The sequence below is a fragment of the Bubalus kerabau genome, chromosome 2 (genome assembly GCF_029407905.1).
Source record: "Bubalus kerabau isolate K-KA32 ecotype Philippines breed swamp buffalo chromosome 2, PCC_UOA_SB_1v2, whole genome shotgun sequence".
Classification (NCBI taxonomy): Eukaryota; Metazoa; Chordata; class Mammalia; order Artiodactyla; family Bovidae; genus Bubalus; species Bubalus kerabau.
The window spans coordinates 191,580,221-191,601,737 of NC_073625.1; the positions used below are offsets into that span (position 1 = coordinate 191,580,221).

General features: G+C 56.7%; 1 protein-coding gene across 6 annotated transcripts in view; it reads left to right on the forward strand.

Moving 5' to 3' along the window:
* The window catches only part of COL18A1 (collagen type XVIII alpha 1 chain), a 96,355-nt gene that overhangs the window by 23,644 nt on the left and 51,194 nt on the right, over positions 1–21,517 (forward strand). For 2 of the 6 annotated variants that reach the window (XM_055569835.1, XM_055569836.1), the window contains exon 1: positions 19,895–21,404. The exons of 1 other annotated variant lie outside the window; for it this stretch is intronic. In XM_055569835.1, the coding sequence (XP_055425810.1) occupies positions 19,934–21,404 (1,471 nt within the window). In that variant the 5' untranslated portion in view covers positions 19,895–19,933. Of the gene's footprint in view, positions 1–19,893; positions 21,405–21,517 lie in introns of those variants that run through there. 3 more of the 6 variants (XM_055569837.1, XM_055569838.1, XM_055569834.1) reach the window with 2 other exon arrangements.

Below are 21,517 nucleotides of genomic sequence, written 5' to 3' on the forward strand. Positions count from 1 at the left end.
GCTGAATTTGTTCAGATGTCAGGAGGAAGATTGGCTGACAGGAAGGAACATTTTGTTCGATTTTTAAAATTAAAAAAATCTATTTTCATAGGTACATTGTGAACAGGCTAGGTCCTCGCTACCTGCCAGGTGTGCTAACGGGGCGGTCTGTGTTCTGAGGGAGACAGAGGCTCCATGGACAGCCCTGCCCCGGCGCTGCTGGGGCCACAGCTGCTCCTGGACGTGGGAGGGCCTCAGACGGCCTAGAAGCCCCTCGGCCTTTGCAGGGGTCAGGGCTGGTTTCAAGTCAACAAACCTGCAAGGAGGTCCCTTCCCTAGGCCTCCACGGCCTCCTGTTCCCTCAGGAGGCATGTTGGGGTAACCTTTAAGGCGCACAGCTCCCTTTCTCTGCTTGTATCTTTACATAGCGACTGGCCATGTGCCTGCCCTGTGCCTTGGGCCACGGAGGGGCTGTGAGGCTGAGACATGGGCAGCTGGGGGTCAGGCACCGGCCTCTGCAACCCCAGCCCCATGGTTCCTCATGGGAACCCAGAGGGCTTGGCTCCTTGGTGGTTTTCTGGGGATGCACTCAGTGGAGCCTGGCTCTGGACGGCCCACGCGTCTGCCCTCTGTACCTGAAGCCCCCCGCCCCCACCCCCCGCTTCCCCAGGGGCACAAGGTGCAGGGTGCCGGGGTCCAGCTCCGGCTGATCCAGGGTATTCGAAGGAGAGACGGCGTAGGCGAGGGTCAGGAAACAACTGCTTAATTAAACGTTAATTAAGGATATAAAGAGTAATAGAATGAGGATAGCTCAGTAGGAAAATTCAGTGGCGAAAAGAGGCTGAGTAGCTTGGTTTACGCGGGAGACCAATAAAACTTCAAGACAAGAAGTTTGCACCACTTACGTAGGCCACAGGCGTCCTTCCGTTCTCCCAAAGGAGAGGAGACACTGAGGCCTCCCCGGTCGGATCTTTGAAGCCCAGGCATAATTAGTAAGCATGGTGGGTTCCGCGCTCCAGATGGAGACTCAGCCAGAGTGAGAGAGAGAGACATGGGGAGACCAGTCTTTCGAGGAACTGATCCCAATTCTTTATTTTCCATGGTCTACTTTTATACACTGAGATGTTATGCAAAAGTCACGCGGGGTCAGCAGTCCTGACTTTTATCAAAGTCAGGTGCTTCATACAAATGTATACAGAGGTCTTAGGGGTGTTACATCATCTTCTGACCAGGGGGCCTGCTGACAATTTATGACCCTCTCCTTGTGACAGCGGTCAGTCAGCCAGGACACTTCTTTGTCCAGGGGTGATTATTCTTAAAACAGACGTCACCCAAATAAAGTTACATTCCTATAGGGTGAGGGTGTAGTGGGTTTTAGTTAAGGAAAGAATTTACTTAGCTTAAGGTCTAATGTGATTTATATCAAAGGTTAATACTTATTTCTTCTATATATTCATTAATGTGTGTAAGGGCAGGGGATATGGAGTCTTGGCAACAAACATTGGCTCGACAAATGAAAAACCCTTCACCAATACAATTTCTAATCAGCCCACTATACTTATACTAATGGTTTTCTAACTTTTCTAAGGAACCTGTTTTTAGAAGGTTTAAAGCATCTCGTGCCTCTCACAGTTGGGAGGCTGTGAGCAATCACATGTGGCCGGACAAGCCTGTCAGGCAGGCTAGAAAACCTTCAGAGTTTGTAGGTTGAAACACTCCTGTCGTGCCCAGGAATTATTATTAACTGGAGCTCTAAGTTAACTCCTCTGAAAGAGGTGGTGGGGGACAGCCCCCCGTAAAGTCAGAGGTGTAGGTAAGAGCACAAAGTAGTAAAGTAGGCAGGCTCTGGTTATGGGAGTAGATGCTCGAGGATTTCCAGGGGGACTCCTAAGGCTCGATCCCGCCTTTGCGTATGTCAAGCCTCCTTCCTCATGACCTTTGCCATGGGCGGAGTGCCTCACGCCGGCCCCCAACAGCAGGGGGAGCTCATGCTCATGCAGTGGGAGCCCGAACAGGTATGGGTGTTGTGAGCCCATGGCTGGGGGTGCAGGCGCAGGTGTGGTCATAGGAGCAGGAGCGCCACTGGAGGGGACACACTCCTTGCGCCCTGGGCCCTGGTCTGGCCTCCAGAGGGAGCAGTTTGGTCCATGGCCAGGTGGCCAGGTGGTCAGGCTGTCAGATGGTCAGGCTGGCCAGGCAGTCAGAGTGGTCAGGCTGGCCAGGTGGTCAGAGTGGTCAGGGTGGTCAGGTGGTCAGGGTGGTCAGGTGGCCAAGTGGTCAGGTGGTCAGGGTGGTCAGGTGGCCAAGTGGTCAGGTGGTCAGGGTGGTCAGGTGGCCAAGTGGTCAGGGGGTCAGGTGGTCAGGCTGGCCAGGCGGTCAGAGTGGTCAGGCTGGCCAGGTGATCAGGTGGTAGGGTGGCCAGGTGGCCAGGTGGTCAGAGTGGTCAGGGTGGCCAGGTGGTCAGAGTGGTCAGGGTGGTCAGGTGATCAGGTGGTCAGGGTGGCCAGGTGGTCAGAGTGGTCAGGTGGTCAGGGTGGCCAGGTGGTCAGGGTGGCCAGGTGGTCAGAGTGGTCAGAGTTGTCAGGTGGTCAGGGTGGCCAGGTGGTCAGAGTGGTCAGGATGGCCATGTGGCCAGGTGGTCAGGGTGGGTGTGGAGAACCAGCTCCTGGCAGTCAGCTGTGCCCCAGAACCATCCAGAAAAGGTGGCCCTGGACTTGGTGAGCACTGGAGGCGGATGCTACACATCCTGGCAGAGAGAGCTCAGCGTGGCCTGAGGGTCAGGCAGCTACAGGGTGAGCCCTGAAGCCCTGTCCAGACCTGTGGCCGAGGGACAGACTGGCTGACTCGGGGAGGGAAATCCGTGGGGCTTGCAGGGTGCAGGTGGGAATGAGGAGGTGGTCCCACGCTGGAGCTGTTGGGAGGGGCTGACACCACTGAGGAGGCTCCCATGGGGCGTGGGGGTCATGTGTGGCCGGGGCTGGGACTCTGGGGGTCGTGATGACACGTGGTCCCCTCTAGTGGGCATGAGCGTGTGAACCCGCATCCCTTCCATCACCTGTGGGCATCCCTCCTGTTGCCTGTCTCGTGGGAGCAGCGGGCCTGGCTGCCTGGGTGGGTGGGTCCACACCCCACATGTTGGGGCCCCATCCCTTCTTCTAGGAGTGCTCTGTAAACCTCACAGACGCGTGTCCTCTGAGAAAGAGCATTTCAGAGGGCGTTATCTCCAGTCAGACTGGCAGTGCCGCCCATGAGGTCTGTCATCTCATCGCTGACACTGATTTAACTGTAGGTTGACTTCCTTGGGCTGCGTGAGTGGGGCCCTGCCTTGAGAGGTGACCCCTCAGGCCTTCACTCTCCAGCAGGATGCAGCCCAGAAGCAGCCATCTCGTCCTGGACCCGTCCAGCCGCCTGGAGGGGGATGCCCTTGTGACGGGGGGCAGGACATGGGCGGGGCTGTGCCCGGTGCCCCCAAAGCGGGATGCCCACGTGATGGGGGGGGAACAGGGTGTGAGTGGGGCTGTGCCTGGCACCCCTGGAGGGTGGACACCCACATGATGGGGGATAGGGTGTGGGCGGGTCTGTGCCCGGCTCCCAGGGACACAGACCGTCCTCAGATGAATCCATGTTCACTGTATAACTTCCCACGGACCACATTTCTTGTAGTTTAGAGTTGAGTGAAATTTCCATTTTAACTTCCATCTGGAACAAAAGGGCCTGTTAATTGGGAAGGTCGCCTTTGCTGGACGCAGGCTGGACTGGGGTGGTGGATGCAGCTTGCTGCCCAGGCTCAGCCAGGAAGCTGCGGCTGTCCCCCAGCGACGCCAGACAGAGAAGGAATGTCCCCTCCCAGGTTTGGGCTGGTCCAGCTGCCCACGTTCTGGAGGTGGGGCGTGTGTCACCCACAGACACATGCCTTGGATAGGGGCTCCTGGAGCTGGCTCACGGGTGCAGCTGCTGTGGGGTTGGACGCACCGACTGCCCATCCTGCCCTTTTGGCCGACACCTCCTTTCTCTGCTCCAACCCCTCCACGGCCCCACCAGCCGCAGGCCAGGGTTCTGCTCTCCTATGGGGCTGCTTTGGAGGCAGCTCTTCCCCAGGAAGGGGAGGAAGGCTGCAGCCTTCAGCCTGACTGAGGCCCCTCCATGGCCCTGCCAGCTCCCCCATGGTCGTTCTCTGGAAGTGGCGGTTTGCTTGCTGGCCGGCAGGGCAGGTCTGTCCATGCAGCCGGAAGAAGGTGGCTCAGATGCCCCGCTCGTGGTGACCCAGGGCTCCTGGGTGGCTTGGGGACAGGGCACCGAGCACTGAAAGCGACAGTCCCTGTGTGGAGCATCACTGGGACATTTTCACTGTGTGTTACAAAGTGCTGGCCACGACTGGTCGGGGAAAGCGGGTCCTGGCTGGTGGTTTGAGAAGCAATGATCTGAAGGTCCTGGAGTAAAGAGGGAAACCGCAAACATCAGGCTGTCATTCAGGACACGTCGGTGGTCTCACAGTCAGGGGGCTGAAAAGGACCCTCAGCCAAGAGTGAGAGATGGAGGGGCGAACCAGAGATGGATGGACAAACCAGAGAGGTGTTTGCAGAGCTGGGTCTGGAGGATGCCAGCGCCCCATAACAAAAGGTGCTCGCACCCCCAAACATGAACGTGCCGGGCCAGATGGAGGAAGGGGCCTCCAAAGGTGAAGATGCAGTGCCAGGGTCACAGGTGTGGGCCCCTCAGGAGATGCAGAGTGGATGGAGGCCCAGTGGCCCCTGTGACCAGTGACCACAGGGTGCATGCCATAAAGTAACACAGAGGTACTTTCTCTGCGTCATGGAAGTCAGAAGTCTGACTTGGTTCTCTCTGGACTGAAATCGGGGTGTGGGCAGGGCTGGTCCTTCCAGGGGCCCCTGGGGAGAATCCCCTTTCTGGCATCTCCCTTGACTCTCTCTCTGGGCCCCAGTTCGGTCTTTCTCGTGACACCATCTCTCTGGTTGTGGCTCTTCCCCATGTAAGGACCCTTGGGAGCACAGTGGGCCTGCCCTGATAAGCCAGGATCATCTCTATTTTAAGGTCAGCTGACCAGCAGCCTGCATCCAAGTTCACAGGTCTGGGGAGCGGCATGTGTGCGTCTGGTGGGGGTGGGGGGTGCACACCTCCACCTGCCCCTCCCTCTGGCCCCACGTGTCCTCCCACGGGAAGATACCTCACCTCCTGCCTACACCCCACGCAGGGCCAGCAGTGGACCCCGACTTGACCCTCACCGTTACCTAAATTCTGGGGGCTTGTCCCTGAGCCTGTGACCCCATTTTGGGGATGTGCTTCCTGGAAGGCATAAGTTCAGCAGCGTGAGAGCAACCAGACCAGAGGAGACCCACAGGGACCCAGTCCTCCGGGTGGGCTGGTGTGCCGGCCGGCCTGGGGACCCCAACGTTCAGTCACTGAGCGTCGGTCGAGGGGTGAGAAGTTAGGGCTGTGGATGGGAGGGGATGCTTTCTGAACCTGTGTCCATCACAACACATGCAACACATTTATTCTTTATAATGATCCCCCAAGGTGAACTTTCTGGGTCCACCACTACCGTCTCCCATCCTTGGGTCCGTGGCTCCATCTGGTGGCTGGTGCCCCACATGACAGCCCTGTGCTCACAGACTGGGGCATCTTCTATGCACAAGCCTATTTACAGGACAGGATGATCTTCCTCCAGTTACTGCCACTCGGGACAGTTCTGGACTTGTGGGGGAAGCATGGCTCAGGGCTTGGGGGGCAATTCATCTGCACAGAGCCTGTGCAGGGGCGGTTGGTAGGAACTAGTCTGAGAAGGGATTTATGGCTCCAGCTGTGAATTTAGCCAGAAGGAAAAGTTGGAGCCAGGTGGACAAGCTGTCTGGACACCTGCCTGGAGAGCTACGGCCAGACCCAGTCCTCCATTCGTCTGTGTCCCCGCGGCCCTGAAAGGGCAGGAAGCAGGACCCAAACCAGCTGTTTTGTGACTGTTTTGGCATCAACTTAAGTTCTGGCTTGCTGGACCCTGGGGCATTTGACTGCACTCTCCCAGCAGATGCTGTGGAGTCAGGGGCTGTGACATCCCCTTCTGACCTCAGCCTGTGGAGCGGAACCCCGAGTCGGTGGCCTGTGCAAGGCGCTGGGTGGGGTCTCCGCTCTGGACTGGGCTCACCTCTCTCTTCGGGTCCTGTCTGCGTGGAGCCCTCCCTGGCAGGACCTGGAGCCTGACGGGCGGCCTGGGCTCACATTCTCTCTGCTTCCCAACCCCATCATCCTGACCCCGGGCTGGCCGACGTCCCCACAGGTAAGGGTGGGTGATGACTGGAGGCCGCCTCCTGGGAGGGGTGACTATAGTACCTTGAGCTTGGTCAGGTGCTTGGGCAGCCTGCATGGATGGCTGTGACTGGACTTGTCCTTGTCTCCTCCCAGCCGAGGGTTTACTAGGTGGAGGTGGGGGCAGGCGGTGCCGACCCCCAGCCTTCCCTCTGCCCTGTGGGTTTCGGCTTTGTGCGGATGATCGTGACCCAGTGGGCCTGGCCAGGGGTTGCCTCTACCACAGAAGCGAGCCCAGCCCTGGGGGTGGGTGGGCAGGTCACAGGCTGCAGCCCTGACCGCAGGGGAAAGCCCTGATGCTCTGGGTGGGCTTGCTGCCCACCCCCAGCTCCCCCACTGCTCCCACCTGTCCTTGGCAACCCTGGGGGTCTCGTGGGGCAGCCGTTGAAAATGACCACATACTGTGGGGCCTAAAACAACTGAAATCTCTTCTCTATCAGCCAGAAGTCTGAGGGCCGGGGTGGCGCTCCGTCCAGGGGTTCCGGGGGGGCCCTCCTGGCTTGTCCAGCTTCCAGGACTCCGGGCGTCCTGGCTGGTGGCCGTCTCCCTCACTCCTGTCCATCTCCCCCTGTTGCTCCCTGTGCTGTGTCTCTTGTTGAGGACCCTCCCTGTTGATCTGGGACCCAGTTTGTCTTGAGATCCTTAATTTCACATGCATGACCTCTCCCTAATAAGGTCATGTTCATGGCACACCCTCCAGTGGCAGACAGCTGCTCCGCCACTCCCCCCAACCCCCGCCTGCTTCTCTTCCTGCCCGAGGGCTTAGCTCTGAGAAAGGGGCGAGGGGCCTGCCATCCAGGAGGTGCCTGTGGACATGAAGTTAGAAGGGCGGCTGTAGGCGCTGGGGTAGGGGGCTCCATCCTTGACCGGCCAGGCTGCACGTCCCAGAGCGCAGCCTGACCCTGACCAGAGCAGTCACAGGTTTGGGCCGACCGAGCCGGTGGCTGCTCCCTGGCGCTTCCCCCCCGCCGTGGGAACCTGGCCACGAGAGCCTGCCCTCCAGTCGGCCATGAAAAATCCAGTTAATGAGCAACCGTCAGGCCCTTAAAAACTAATCAGGCAGCTTGCTGCTTTAAGGTCCCTGCTGGTCCTCTGCGTTCTCTCTGCCCCCCACCCTCGCTGTGGCCCCCACCCACAGGAGCCCAGCTCTCAGGTCCAAGGTCTCCTGTCCCCCAGCATGTGTTCATGGGTTCTAGAAGGTCATGGGGGCTAAGGCTGCCCTGTGCCTGTTGAGGGGGGGGGATGGAGACAAGTCCTTGCTCAGAGCTCCCCGCTGTCCCTGTCGCTGACGGATGGTGCAGCGATGTGACCCTCGGTGGAAACACTAGTCAAATATTAACTTCCTGCGTCAAGGGCCTTTATTTGAAACGCCAGCCCCCAGGTGCCCTGTCGTGTGTGTCACGGACGTGACCCTGGAACCGCAGACACCGAAGGCATCCACAGCTGCTAAAGGACCCAGGTCTCGTGGTGACACTGGCTTGGATGACCTTAAGACTCCAGGAAAGGGGACCGTCCTCCCCTCTGGCTCAGGGCCTGCCTGCCCTGCCCGGGTGGCCAAGCAGCAGTCTGACCCTTCCACGGGGGAGGCCAGGTCACTGCACAGGACTTGGTGTCCGAGCGTGGGGGACGCTGCTGGGTTCTCCATCCCCTGCCAGGCGCCCTCCCTCTGCCCTGCGTCCTGTCTGGGCACTCACCCCGTGCACCCATTGCTGTCCAGTTGGTTCGTGTCCTCTCGGTGGTTGACTCCTCCTGCCCGAGGCTGACATGTCTCCAGTGCCCAGAGCGGGTTGGGCCCATAGGAGAAGCTCAAGGCGCATTTGTTGAATGAAGGAAGGACGATGTCCCCCGAGGTGGAGCACGGGAGCACAGGGATGTGGGTACACGTTGGGCCCCGAGCCAGAGAGTCCTTGTCTCATGCCCCCTCTGGGGTCGGCCCACCTCCTTCCTGGGGCTCCTGACGAGATGCAGATTGGCTGTGATGTTGGTCCACGTGCCTTGTGCAGAGTGAAGCACAGGCGTGAATTTCAGCCTTGAGCCGGCGGAGCTAAGAACTGGCAGCTCTGTGGACCTGCCAGGCTTCCAGGCCCAGAGGGGCCCCTCGGGCACAGATGGAGCTCATTAAGAGTAGGAACCTGGGTTTTGTGAAAGAGGCTTGTGATAAGCTTGAAAAACATCATTAGTAGCAAAGACAACCATTGACTGTATCCCTGGTTTTTTTTTTTTAGATTAAATACTCTCTTAAAAATGAGTAAAAGTGCACAGGAATTTATAAAAGAAAGAAATATTTTAATTGACTGTATTCAAAACATCAATCTCAGGAACCATCAAATAAATGCAAATTAAGTAGTGTTAGGACTGTGTGATTTGAAAAATGTGACAGTCTCCCTTCACTCTTTTTTTAAACAGCTCTACTGAGCCATAATTCACATGCCATAAATTCACTGACTTAAAGTGTATGATTCAGAAGGTTTTAGTTCAAAGATGTTCGTAATTTCAGAACATTTCTATCTTTTCAAAAACAAGCCTTAATTTTGCCACTTAACAGCATCATAGATAGACTTGGAGGGCATTATGCCAAGTGAAATAAGTCAGACAGAAAAAGACTTATACCACTAAAATACATGTTATCGTGTGATACCACGTACAGTGAAAGTGTTGGTCGTGTCTGACTCTTTGCGACCCCCTGGACTGTAGCCCGCCAGGCTCCTCTGTCCATAAGATTCTCCAGGCAAGAGTACTGGAGTGGGTTGCCATTCCCTTCTCCAGGAGATCCTCCCCACCCAGGGATTGAACCCTGGTGTCCTGTGTAACAGGCATATTCTTTACCATCTGAGCCACGAGGGAAGCATAGCACATATATGTGGAATCTAAAAAATGCAGCAAACTAGTGAAAACGACAAAAAAGAAGCAGGATCACAGATACAGAGAACAAACTAGTGGTCACCAGTGGGGAGGGAAAGGGCAAGAAAGGGGCTGGGGTTAAGTTACACACTATTAGGTACAAAATAAGCAACTGAGAATATATTGTACAACGTGGGGTTTATAATAACCATGAATGAAGCCTAACCTTTCAAAGCTGTGAATCACTCTATTGTACGCCTGGAACTTACATAATACTGCACATCAACTACATTTCAGTAAAAAAAAAAGAAACCTTTTAGCTGTCACCCCAGCCCTGCTGCTGCTGCGCTGAGTCGCTTCAGTCGTGTCTGACTCTTCGAGACCCCATGGACTGCAGCCCACCAGGCTCCCCCGTCCCTGGGATTCTCCAGGCAAGAACACTGGAGTGGGTTGCCATTTCCTTCTCCAATGCAGGAAAGTGAAAAGTGAAAGTTAAGTCGCTCAGTCGTGTCCGACTCTTCGAGACCCCATGGACTGCAGCCTACCAGGCTGCCCCATCCCTGGGATTCTCCAGGCAGGAGCACTGGAGTGGGGGACCATCGCCTTCTCTGCACCCCAGCCCCAACCAACCACTAACCTACTGGTTTACTTTCTGTGTTGCTTTTACTGTCTAAGTCGTGTCCGACTCTTAGCGACCCCATGGACTCAGCACACCAGGCCTCCCTGTCCTTCACCATCTCCTGGAGCCTGCTCAAACTCATGTCCATTGAGTCAGGGATGCCATCCAACCATCTCATCCTCTGTCATCCCCTTCTTCTGCCCTCAGTCTTTCTCAGCATCAGGGTCTGTAGATTTCCCTATTCTATTTCATGTAAATGGAGTCTTTATGTGACCTTTGTGTGTGGCTGTATTACTGAATGTCGTGTGTTCAAGCATCATCTGTGTTGTGGTGCGTGTCAGGACCTCCTTCTTTTCATGACTGAGCCACACTCCGCTGTGTGGATGGACCGCCCGTGTGACCACTGGCAGCTGGGGACACTTCATTGTTCCTCCTTTTGACTGAAGCGAATGGTGCTGTTGTAAACATTCATGCACAAGATTTTGTGCGGACACATGCTTTCATCTCTCTCAATATCAATCGGAGTGGAATTTCTGGGACACAAGGTAACTCTGCTTAACCATCTGAGGAACTGCTAGACTCTTCCAAAGCGTCTGCCCATCTTACACTCGGGCCAGGAGGGGATAAGGGCTGTGACGTCCCTGTATCTCTCCAGCACTTGCAATTATACTTTTGACTCTCGCCCTCTGAGTGGGTGTGACCCGTATCTCGCTGTGGTTCCCATTTATGTTTTCCAGGTGACTGGAGGTGTGGAGCATCTTCTCAGGTGCTTGTTAGCTGTTTCTATGTCTTCAACAGAGGAATGTCTATTCAGACTCTTTGCCCATTTAAACAATTAGATTTTCTTCTTGTTGTTGGGTTGTAGGTGTTCCTTATATGTCCCAGATATAAATCTCTTCTTGGGTATGTGACTTGCAAGTATTTTCTTCCATTCTGTGGTTGTCTTTTCACTTTCATGTGTCCTTTGAAGCACAAAAGTTTTCAGTTTTGATGAAGTCAAATTTATCTATTTTTTCTCCTGTTGCTTAGGCTTTGGGTGTCATATCTAAGAATCCTTTGCCAAATCCAAGCTTGTGAAGATTTATTCTGTGTTTTCCAGTAAGAAAAGTACTTTCAGCCCTTATATTTAGATGTTGATTCATCTGAAGCTGATTTTTGTACATGGTGTGAAGTAAGGGTCTAGCCACATCTTTTGCCTGTGGCCATCCAGCCCACTTGTTGAAAACTATTCTTTCCCCATGGAATAGTTTTGGCAACCTTGTCAAAAGTCAGTTGACCATGGATGTGTGAGATATTTCAAGAATCCTGATTCTGTTTCACTCACCTATCACCTGTCTGCATGTCAGTACTGTGCTGACTTGGTTACTTAGCATTTTAGGAAGTTTTGAAACAGGGAAATGTGAATCCTTCAGTTTTGTTTTAACCCTGCACGCTGTTCTAACCCCAAACTGTGAGCAACTATATGTTAACAAACCATAAAACTTAGATGAAGTGAACAGATTTCTAGAGAGACAAACTACTGAAATTCAGTAAGAAATAGATTATTTGAGTAGATCTGTAACAAATGAAGAGGTTCAATTGGTAATCCATAAACGTCCCATAAAGAAAAGCATGGCTTCACTGCTGATTTTTACTACCATTTTAAAGAAGAATTAAAACAAGTTCTTCACAAACCCTTTCAGAAAATAAGGGGTGGCAGGGGAGGACACATCCCAGCTCATTTTATGAGGCCAAAACTGTACAGATACCACAAACCCAGAAAACTACAGACCAATACTTCTTATCACAAAAACCCTTAGAAGACTTAGCAAACTAAATCCAGTCACAGAAAAAGAATTATGTCATGACCCATGGGCTTTATCCCAGGAATGCACATTTGGTTTAATGTCTGAAAATTAATGCAATATATAAAATCAACAAAATAAAAATCACACAGTCATCTCAATAGATACAGAAAAGACCTTAGAGAAAGTACAACACCCTTTCATGATAAGAACATTCCACAGACTAGGAAGCAGGCACTTCCTCAAGTCAATAAAAGCCATTTCTGAAGACCCATCCCTAAGATTGTACTTACTGCTGAGAGGCTGGGCGCTTCCCAAAAGATCGGGCCAAGGCAAGGACAACCCCTCTCACCACTTCTATTCAACGTTGTACTCTGTTCACAGATGCTGTGATCTTATTTATGTAGAGTCCTAAAACACCTGCTAAAAATTATCACAAGAAATAAATTCAGCAAGTTTTCAGGGATACAAAATCGTGTAAAAATCAATTGTATTCCTCGATAACTTGCAATGGACAATCCAGAAACGAAATTTAGAAAAAAAAAATGCTATTTACAGAAGCATCAAAAAGAGTAAAATATGTAGGAATAAATTTAAGAAGTAAGTGTAAAACGTGTACTCTGAAAACTGAAAACCAACATAGAGAGAAATGAAGGGAAAACACCACATGTTCTCCAACTGGAAGACTTCTCATTGTTAGCATGGCATCACCCCCTGACCCACCACCTCCAGCCAGTGCAGCCCCCACCCCATCCTCTGGTATCCTTGTAGGGACTGGCCAACCGACCCTCATATCCATGTGGGATTTCAAGGCACCCAGCACAGCAATCCTGTAAAAGAAGAACAAAGTATAGAAGCACCCCTCATTCTTAAAGGAGTTTTAGAGCTTGTAAACATGTCTGCTCTGCTTTGGGGGCTGGAGTTTGGACGATTCCCAGAGTCTACAGCCTGACTGAGGAAGCATGCTTAGATCTTTTGTTTTGTGGTGCTGAGCTGATGTGCTAAGTCCTGTCCGACTCTGTGTGACCCCATGGACTGAAGCCACCAGGCTCCTCTATCCATGGGATTCTAAGGGTAAGAATACTGGAGTGGGCTGCCGTTTCCTCCTCTGGGGCATCTTCCAACCCAGGGATTGAACCCATGTCTCCTGCATTGCACGTAGATTCTTTTACCACTAGGGTTACCTGGAAACTGAACATCAGTTCAGTTCTGTTCAGTCGCTCAGTCGTGTCCGACTCTTTGCGACCCCATGAATTGCAGCACACCAGGCCTCCCTGTCCATCACCAACTCCTGGAGTTCACTCAGACTCACGTCCATTGACTCCGTGATGCCATCCAGCCATCTCATCCTCTGTCATCCCCTTTTCCTCCTGCCCCCAATCCCTCCCAGCATCAGAGTCTTTTCCAATGAGTCAACTCTTCGCATGAGGTGGCCAAAGTACTGGAGTTTCAGCTTTAGCATCATTCCTTCCAAAGAAATCCCAGGGCTGATCTCCTTCAGAATGGACTGGTTGGAGCTCCTTTTCAATTAAGGGCAATTGATGGTGGTGTTGCCTGCTGGGTGCTCAGGGAAGCTAGGAACTGCTCCCACCTGGTGGGCAACCTGCTAAGGGGGTTTGAAGGCTCAGCAGGGTAACTCCCACGTGTGGCCGCAGTGGGGGGATGTGCCTGGAAAGCAGGTCTGACCCCCTTCTGTGAGCCAGCTGCATTTCCAGAGACAGGTGGTGGAGAGAGTGCTCCATGTGGACACAGGAGGTGAGCTCTGCTCTCCCTGTGAACTTCTCTTGTGGGAATGTTGCAAACCTGCAGAAAAGTTGGAAGGACTGTGCGGAGTCTGCTCACGTGCGCCCTTCACCATGGTTCCCCTTCTTCCCCAGGCCTGTCCATGTCTGTCTCAGGGCCACACACACCACACATACGTGTCCACGTGTGTGTCCACACTCACATCCCTGTGCAGGTGCACACGGTCCTCTTATTGCTGTGAGCGCCATGTCCCAACCTGTTGCCTGGCCTTCCTGAGTGTGTCTCCTGCAGCGGGGACATCACACCTGTCCACCTGCTTTCTGATGAACAGGCCATACTCACAGGGCCCTCCAGGTCCGAGTGAAGCTGGCCCTTGTCTCTGATCGGTGACCTGGGCACATCGAGGTGCCATGTGGCCCTTGGTGGCTGTGGCTCCTCAGTCTCTCACCCTGGACGGTGCCTCCCACCTCGCTTTCCTGACGCAGATGTTTCTGGACAGTCTGGCCACTGTCCTGTGAAACACCCTGTCTGAGTTGTCCAGCTGCTTCCTCATGTTTAGATTCCAGCTTCGGGGTGTGCCCTGGACAGGCGTGTGCGTGTCCTCCACGTGGCCTTCCACCAGGAGCCAGGAGCTGGGAGCTGGGAGGGCATCGGTGTTTGGTGGTTGTTGGGTGGTCCCTTCGGGAAGGTGCCTGTTCCCTGAGATGTGTCCATGTCTTGAGAATCTGTGCTCTGCGACTACCTTTCACCTCCCTTGATGACCCCTCCAGCAGGGGGTCTCCACCTGCCATGCTCACCTCTCCAAGAACTGGCTCTGTGGGGGCCGGAGGGGCCCCAGTGTTTCTTGTCACCCTCAGGCCAGTGGTGGGTTTGCCGGAGAGGCCCACTTCTCTGAGTGCAGGGTGATGCTTGGTGTGGATCTAGGGGTTGGGGGGTTCCCAAGGCTCAATGTCACCCACAGAGGAGTCTGGGATTGAGGCTGGGGCTCTCCTTCCCACTAAGTGGCCCCTCGCCCACCCCTGCTTGGCCCAGCCTTGGAGTCACAGCCCTTGGGGGAGGAAGTAGGTTAAATGACGCCTGAGAACAGAAGGGGCAGGGCCGGACAGCCTGGCAGTTAAAAATTAGAGAGTGTTGCAACGTGCCTGCCACCCTTGGTCCTTGGGTCTGTGTGCTCGGCTCTCACTGGCCGTGCGGCCAGGTGGGTCCTCAGGTGACCGACACCCACAGGGAGGGGCGGTACCCACGGGCCTTGACCCGTAGTCCCAGCTGCCTGGCCTCCCTACGCCTGACCATTCAATATTCCCGGGAACCTGAGGGTGGACAGTGGCCATGAGGAAAGGCTGGGGCAGGGGCCCCGCCAGTGGTCCACATAGAGCCTGCCGCCACCCCCCCAGCGACAGGGCCTTTATCCCTGTGGGTCGACAGGGTCGCCGTGAAACACAGGGCTGGGGCAGGACGTCTGGACACTCCAGACACTACAAACTAGTTGGACACAGAGAGGGGAGGGGTCGTGCTCCATTCTGGAGGGGCTGGAGATGGTGTGCCAACAGCGCACAGGTCTTTACTGGACACGCTGCTGCCCTGGGGCCTGTGCCCCAGCAGTGGGTGCTGGAACAGTTGTTTCTCAAGCCCTCTCCTCGGAGGCCTGGGGACACCTGCCAGGGCTGGCCAGTCATCAGGCAGGGGCCTGGGGACACCTGCCAGGGCTGGCCAGCTCCCGCAGGCCCACGCATATTGAACAGTCTCTAGTGTCTGGTCCTCAGGGGCAAGAGAGAGAACCCCAGATGACCTGAGGAGGGGGTCCCTGCAGGATGTGCTGGCTTGGGGGCCTTTGGGCAGGTGTGGGCAGCCCCAGGCAGACCACTTGGAGGGCCTCAGGGGAGACCCCGCCTGGGCCCAGGACGTCTGAGGCCCCAGGGGCAGTGCCCCCAAGAGCCAGGCAGACAAGGCCCTCCTCTGAGCTTGTGGCCCCGCTCATTTCTTTGTTCCTCAGATTAGTTCTGCTCACATGTGGGTGTTTGTGCTTTTTTTTAAAATGAAAATTAAAGATCATATTATTCAGGAATCCAAACCAGTCGGGCCAACAAGACAGAACAAACCCTGGTGAACCGCAGGGCTAGGCAGAGCAGGGCAGGAGGCGGGGCGGGATGAGAGGCGGGGCAGTGGGCGTGGTGATATGGGAGGCGGGGCGGGGCAATGGGCGAGGCAGGGACGTGAGGCAGGGGCCTGAGGCAGAACCTTTCAGAAGTTCTGGGTGCTGGGTCCTCTTCTAGCGGGTGGCCGGCCCCTCAGCCCCCCTGGTGCTTGGAGGGAGAGTGATCCTGAACCAGAGAGACCTGTCCCATAAGGACGATGCCCAGGTGCCCTCAGAGAGGCCCCAGGCGTGAGGGAGAGACTCAGATGGCTTTGGATTTGGGTGTCATTTGGGCATCATTCCGAAGAGAAGCTGCAAGCAGAAGGCTGAGCTCAGCCACTGTCACATGCAAGTCCTAATGCCCGTCCCTGGGTTGTGCAGACCCCAGGGGCGGCTAGCAAACCCCGACCTGGTGGGGCCTCCCTGGCATTGGAAACCCAAGACAGCTGTGTGCACAGGGGAGTGGACACAGTGCACCCGGACCCGAGACATGTGCACACATGTGGGTCTACAGACATGCACTTGCATATACAGAGATGTACTAAGACACCCATCAGAGACACGCAGACACACACCTATAGACACACAGGCTCCCATGCACTTGGTGAGCCCTTTGGGGCATCAACAGGGTAGAGGTTTTGCTTGGTTTGTGCATGGGCGGAGGAGCAAGGAGGGCCTTTCAGCCAGGGCTGTAGGGTGTCCTGGTGGGGGTGGGGTGTTCCTGGCATGAGGAGAAAAGGGAATCCACTTGAAGCTTTGCTAAGGGTCACCTGACACCTGCAAGATTCCCAAGATATCCCAGAACCTGTGAGAGAGAAAGCCACCTTGATATTCCTAACACCACCTTACTATCTCCACTGGGTCGAGAATTCTCTTCTATAAATTAAAATACCGTTGTATTTGATAGTGTCCAAGAAACTTCAGACAGAAACTCCATGTCCTCCAAAAGTCAGAGGTCACCAGAGACAGTTCTGCATGCGGGGCGGGTGGAGGTGGGGAACCAACCCATGCAGGAGAACTTGACTTAAGTAGTGGCAGCGTGGACTCTGAATACAGGAGGACACCAGGTTAATAAAGTACAGAAGCTACCACACTATGGAGGAGGAGGCGTCACTGAGGCAGGGCAGCCCTGTCTGGAGCTGCAAGGCAGTAAGCATGGGGCACGAGACCTTGAGGGGTGTGTGAGAGCTTGCAGAAGGAGACCCAGCAGGAACCGTGCTATTGCTGGCTTCTGGTCCTGGACCCAGTGAATTCCTAGCTCACCAGGAATTCCCGGATCCCGGTCACTCCTAACCTGGGGGCCCAGAAACATGGGTCCTGACCCAGAGGTATCTGTGTTTCAGCCATTTCCAGGGGTTTCCCTCAAAACCCGTTTCCCCTCCTCCGTCCCCATGGGCAGCTGAGGGAAGATTATCCGGCCTCCACGTTGAACACGGACTCCAGAGGAACCAGCGCCCACAGGACCCTCCGCAGGGCCCTGAGGCTCAGACTCTGTGTGTCCCGATGGGCTGGCCCAGGCAGGCCTGTGGCAGCCACAGCCAGCAGGGAGCCTGGTCTACACCGCAGGCTTTCTGAATGCTGCTGTGCCCATGGGCATGTGTGCGTGTGGGGTGTGTGCATGTGCATGTGAGTCTGTGCACGTGAACGTGTGTACAGGTGTGTGACGGGGGGGAGGGGTGTCTCAGTCCAGCACCTCGGCAGGTTGCTTCCCGATGGAAGCCGAGGGCCTGGGGCAGGGCCATGCTGGTGTTCTCAGAGGAGGTGGACGTGTGATGTTCTCAGAGTGCTGGGAGGTGACCTTGGCATCCAGAAGGTGGGCAGGAAGAGTGGGGTCGGGGGGGAGGGTGGGGGTGTCTCCCGGGGATGGTGTGGGTGCTCAGTGCAGGGGGGCCACAGCAGCACGGTTCCGTGCTCCTGGCTCTCCCAAGCAGGGTGAGGTGAACGAGTGCATGTGGGGCCGGGGCTGCTGCGGGGCCCCAGGGAGTAGCTGAGGCCGGGGACCAGGGGGAACAGGGCAGCCCCACGCTGACAGCGCAGAGGCTCTCCCTCATCTGGGCCCAGGGTCTCCCTCCAGGACGTGCCTGGAGAAGGGGAAGGGCCTTTGGAATTTCTGTCCTGAGATTTTCTGGAAACTTTCAGGCATAAATTCCCATTAGTGGCAGCAAACAGCAAGAACGTTCTCTGGGCGTTTCTGAGAATTCTGGGATGGGTGGGGGGACCCAGATGTCGGCTTACATGGTGCTCCCCCGCCCTTTTCCAGAGGAGACCCGTGTTCTGCCATCCTGAACCATGATTCTGACCCCAGGCTGCCCAGCCCCCTGGACAGCGTTTATCAACAGCATCCTTGTCCTGAACTGGGCCCAGCCACAGCCTGGAGTGGACAGGGATCTCGGGGAACTTGGGTAGAGGGGCAGCTGGTGTGCCAGGCATGCAGGGCACACATGGGGTCTAGCATGGAGCGTGGTGTGTGTGTGGGGAGGCGTGAGATTGCATGTGATGATGTGAGCCTGCAGGAGGGAGCACCTGTGTTTGCTGAAGTGAGTGTTGGGCATGTGCAGGCATGTGTGTAGACTGCCTGGATTCCACCTGGGCTCCTGTCTCCCAGGCTCTGGCCCCTGGTCAGCTGGCCGAGGATTCCTTACCGTGAGCACTGCTGGCCATGCTGTGTGCAGGCCCACGGTAAAGGCAGGAGCTGGGCCCCGGCCTGCTGATTGTGGACACTGCTTTACAGACCGCCCATCAGGTGGTCAGGATGGGACAGAGCTTGGAGCTGGTCCTGCCCTGGGGCCCTCTTATTGGGGGAAAACCCCCCCACCCGTCCTCCTGCTGCTGCTTGAGGCCCCTCCTGGGTGGGGGGGATTGAAGGGGCATCACCGAGGGCAGGTGCTGGGCGGGGAGGGGGCAGTGTCCTCTGAGTCAGACACCCACACTAGCCATGAGTCCCAGGCACGGCTGCTCTGGCACCAGGGCCTTCTCCCCATACCCCAGAGTGGGCTCTGGGAGGATGTAAGTTCTTGGGGCCACATTCCTTAGTGTCCTGGATGAGGAATTGTATCGTCTGAGGGCTTTCCTGGTGGCTCAGTGGTAAAGAATCTGCCTGGGTTGGGAAGATCCCCTGGAGAAGGAAATGGCAACTCACTCCAGTATTCTTGCCTGGAGAATCCCGTGGACAGAGGAGCCTGGCGGGCTCCATAGAGTCACAAAGAATTGCACACAACTAAGCAGGCAGGTTTGAGGTTTCATGAAGAAGGAGTCGGAACTGGGTGGGAGGAGTCCAGCTGCAGGCCGGTGTCCCCAGTGTGGGACACCCCTGGAAGGGGCACTGAGCGATGTCTAGAGGAGGCTGGTGCCCAGGGCCTGCAGGCAGGGCATGCTCGCCCAGCCTTTCTGCTCTCAGGCTGAGCTCTGAGCAGCAGGAGCAGTGGGGAGGATCTCTGTTTGTCTGGAGACTTTGGTCTCATCAAGTCCATAATCTTCCTTTGCTTTCATGTAGATTCCCAACTGCCCCAGCTGCCGTGCTGTTCCTTTGGGGCAATTCTCAAGAGTTGATCAGAAACTCCCAGGTCTGAGCGAAATACTCATGAGAACTCAAACACCGGCAGGGTCGCCAGAGACCTTGGTTCCAGCCCATGGAGACAAAGGGCTGGTGTGACTGAGCAAGTTTTAAGAGTGAAAGTGAAGAAGAGGCTGTGATCTCTGGCAGGATGGAGTGAGGGAAGCCAAGTGTCTGTGGGGGGACAGAGCCAGGTGGGTTAGGGAGCAGGTGACTCTTAGCAGGCCCCAGGGGCTGGATGCTGACCATTTCAGCAGCTGCAGCAGGAGGAAGGACTCAAAGCGAGCCCAGTGGTTTCTAAGCTCCAGCTTTGCTCCAGAGCTGTGGCCCAAGGCCAGGCTTCCAGGCTTTTCCCAGTCAAAGTGGCTCCAAGTGCAGAGGGTGGTGGGCACGGGGGACTGGGGGCTGCGCCCCTGTTTCCTGAGATTCCTAGCCCTACCAAGGGCAGATGCCCTTGAGGGCCTGTGCCCTGTGCTGTCTCAGCTCTGGGCTCTGCAGGCTGCAGGGTGAGCAGGAGGGTCCTTCCTGAGCCTCAGAGCATGCAGGAGCCCCCCTCTACCCTCAGGGGACTAAGGTGCTGGCCTGGAGCCCGCCCAGTTCCCACATACCTGAGCAGGGACTCGAATGGCAGTCTGGAAGGGCCCAGGGCTTCTCTGGGTCCCAGCAGAGGGAGCTGGGAACTCCTCTGGCCACTCTGCCAGTGCCCTTTGGCCTCTGGCGGGGGAGGTCTTCCACTGCTTCTAGGAAGTGTGAGGCGTTCTTGGGGGGTGCCTGTCGCCTTGCGTGGAGATTTGCCTGTTTTCTCTCTTGAAGTAGAAAGGTGGAAGGAGGAGCCGCCCAGATGGATGAATGGGGAGCTGGCTGCTGGCCGGGGATGGAGGGCGGGGAGCGGGAGGCGGAGCGGGCTGGCCCCACCTCCTGACAGCAGAGGCGGCCTGCTGCTCTGCGGAGCACACAGCCCCATGGCTCCCGACCCCAGCAGCGGCCGCGGCCACCACGGCCTCCTGCTGCTTGCCTGCTGCCTCTCGGCCGCCCAGGCTGACCTGTTCTCCTGGATATGGCCCAGGAACAGTGCCTGGCCCATAGCCGCACCAGCCTCCAAGCCCCCGGGCAGCTCACCTGTGTGGCCCACGGAGGATACCACCACGCACGTGGCCCCCCGGGATGCTCCCACTGACTGGTGGAAAGTCTCTGCCAGCCCCACAGCCCCTCTGGGGAGGCCGGAGGTGGGGCAGGGCCAGAGCCCCACTGGCCCCACGGCCTCCACTGTGAGCCTGGACCCGAAGGAGGAAAATATCGCCGGCGTCGGAGCCAAGATCCTGAATGTGGCTCAGGGCATCCGGAGCTTCGTCCAGCTGTGGGACAACGCTAAGGACACCACCCCTGCCGAGAGCTCTGCCAGGGCAGGGACACTGGCCCCTGAGACCCCCACAGACCCCCTTTCTACGGCCCCGGGCGAGGGCTCCACCAGGGCAGAGACGCCGCCCCCCACGGACACCATGGACGCCCTCTCCACCCCTGGACCCTCCATCACCCCCCAGGACAGTGGGACCACCCTCCAGCTGAGCACCACGGCCCTGAGCTCTCCAGACACCCAGAGGACCGAGGCCGGCACCCTGCCAGTGCCCACCCAGCTGCCACCCTCCCCCGGCAGACCCTGGTTCAGGGAGTCCTTGGTATCGCCGACCCCAGGTAGATTTTCTCTTTCCTCCGTGCCGGCCCGGGCGCCTCCCCGGGGAAGCCAGCTGCCTCTCGGGCGGCCCCTGCAGCTGGACGGTGAAGGACTCTTGCTTGCAGCAGCCCGTCCCGGCCAGCAGCACGCTGACGACCGCAGGCCCACGCCGCCTCTACCTCCCCTGGTGACGGGTTCCCTGGGCAGGCACACTGCCCTCTGGGCTCTCTCCTCTGACCCCCCTGCCAAACTGTCTCATGTCGCAGTCTCAGCTCTAACTGTAGACAGTGGTGCTTGGGCTCCCCACGTGGCTAATTCTGCGGGGCCTCGTCTTGCTAACAAGTCCACACTGCTCGGGGCTGCTGAGCTGGCTGCCACCGAGCAGCCTGTCCCCACCACCGCTGGCCGCTGCCTGCCCCTGCCGCCCTCCCTGGCTCTCTGCGGCCACCTGGGCATCAGACGCTCCTGGTGGCCCAACCACCTCCACCACACAAGTCGGGAGGAGGTGCAGGCCGCGGTCCCAGCCTGGGGGGCACTGCTCCGGACCCACTGCCACCGCTTCCTGGCCTGGTTCTTCTGCCTGCTACTGGCACCCCCCTGCGGGCCCGGCCTGCCGCCCGGCCTGCCACCCTGTCGCCAGTTCTGCGAGGCCCTGGAGGACGCATGCTGGAGCCGCCTGGATGGGCGCGGGCTGCCACTTCCCTGCGCCTCGCTCCCGGCCCGCGAGGACGGGCACTGCGTGTTCATAGGGCCACCGGCAGGTAACGGCCCGCCTGCCACCTGCTTTCCCATCGGTCCAGCCAGGAGAGCTCAGCCAGGGCTGCATGAGCCTGGCTCGGGGGCCCCGCTGGCCCTGATGTCATGCCCTCGGGAG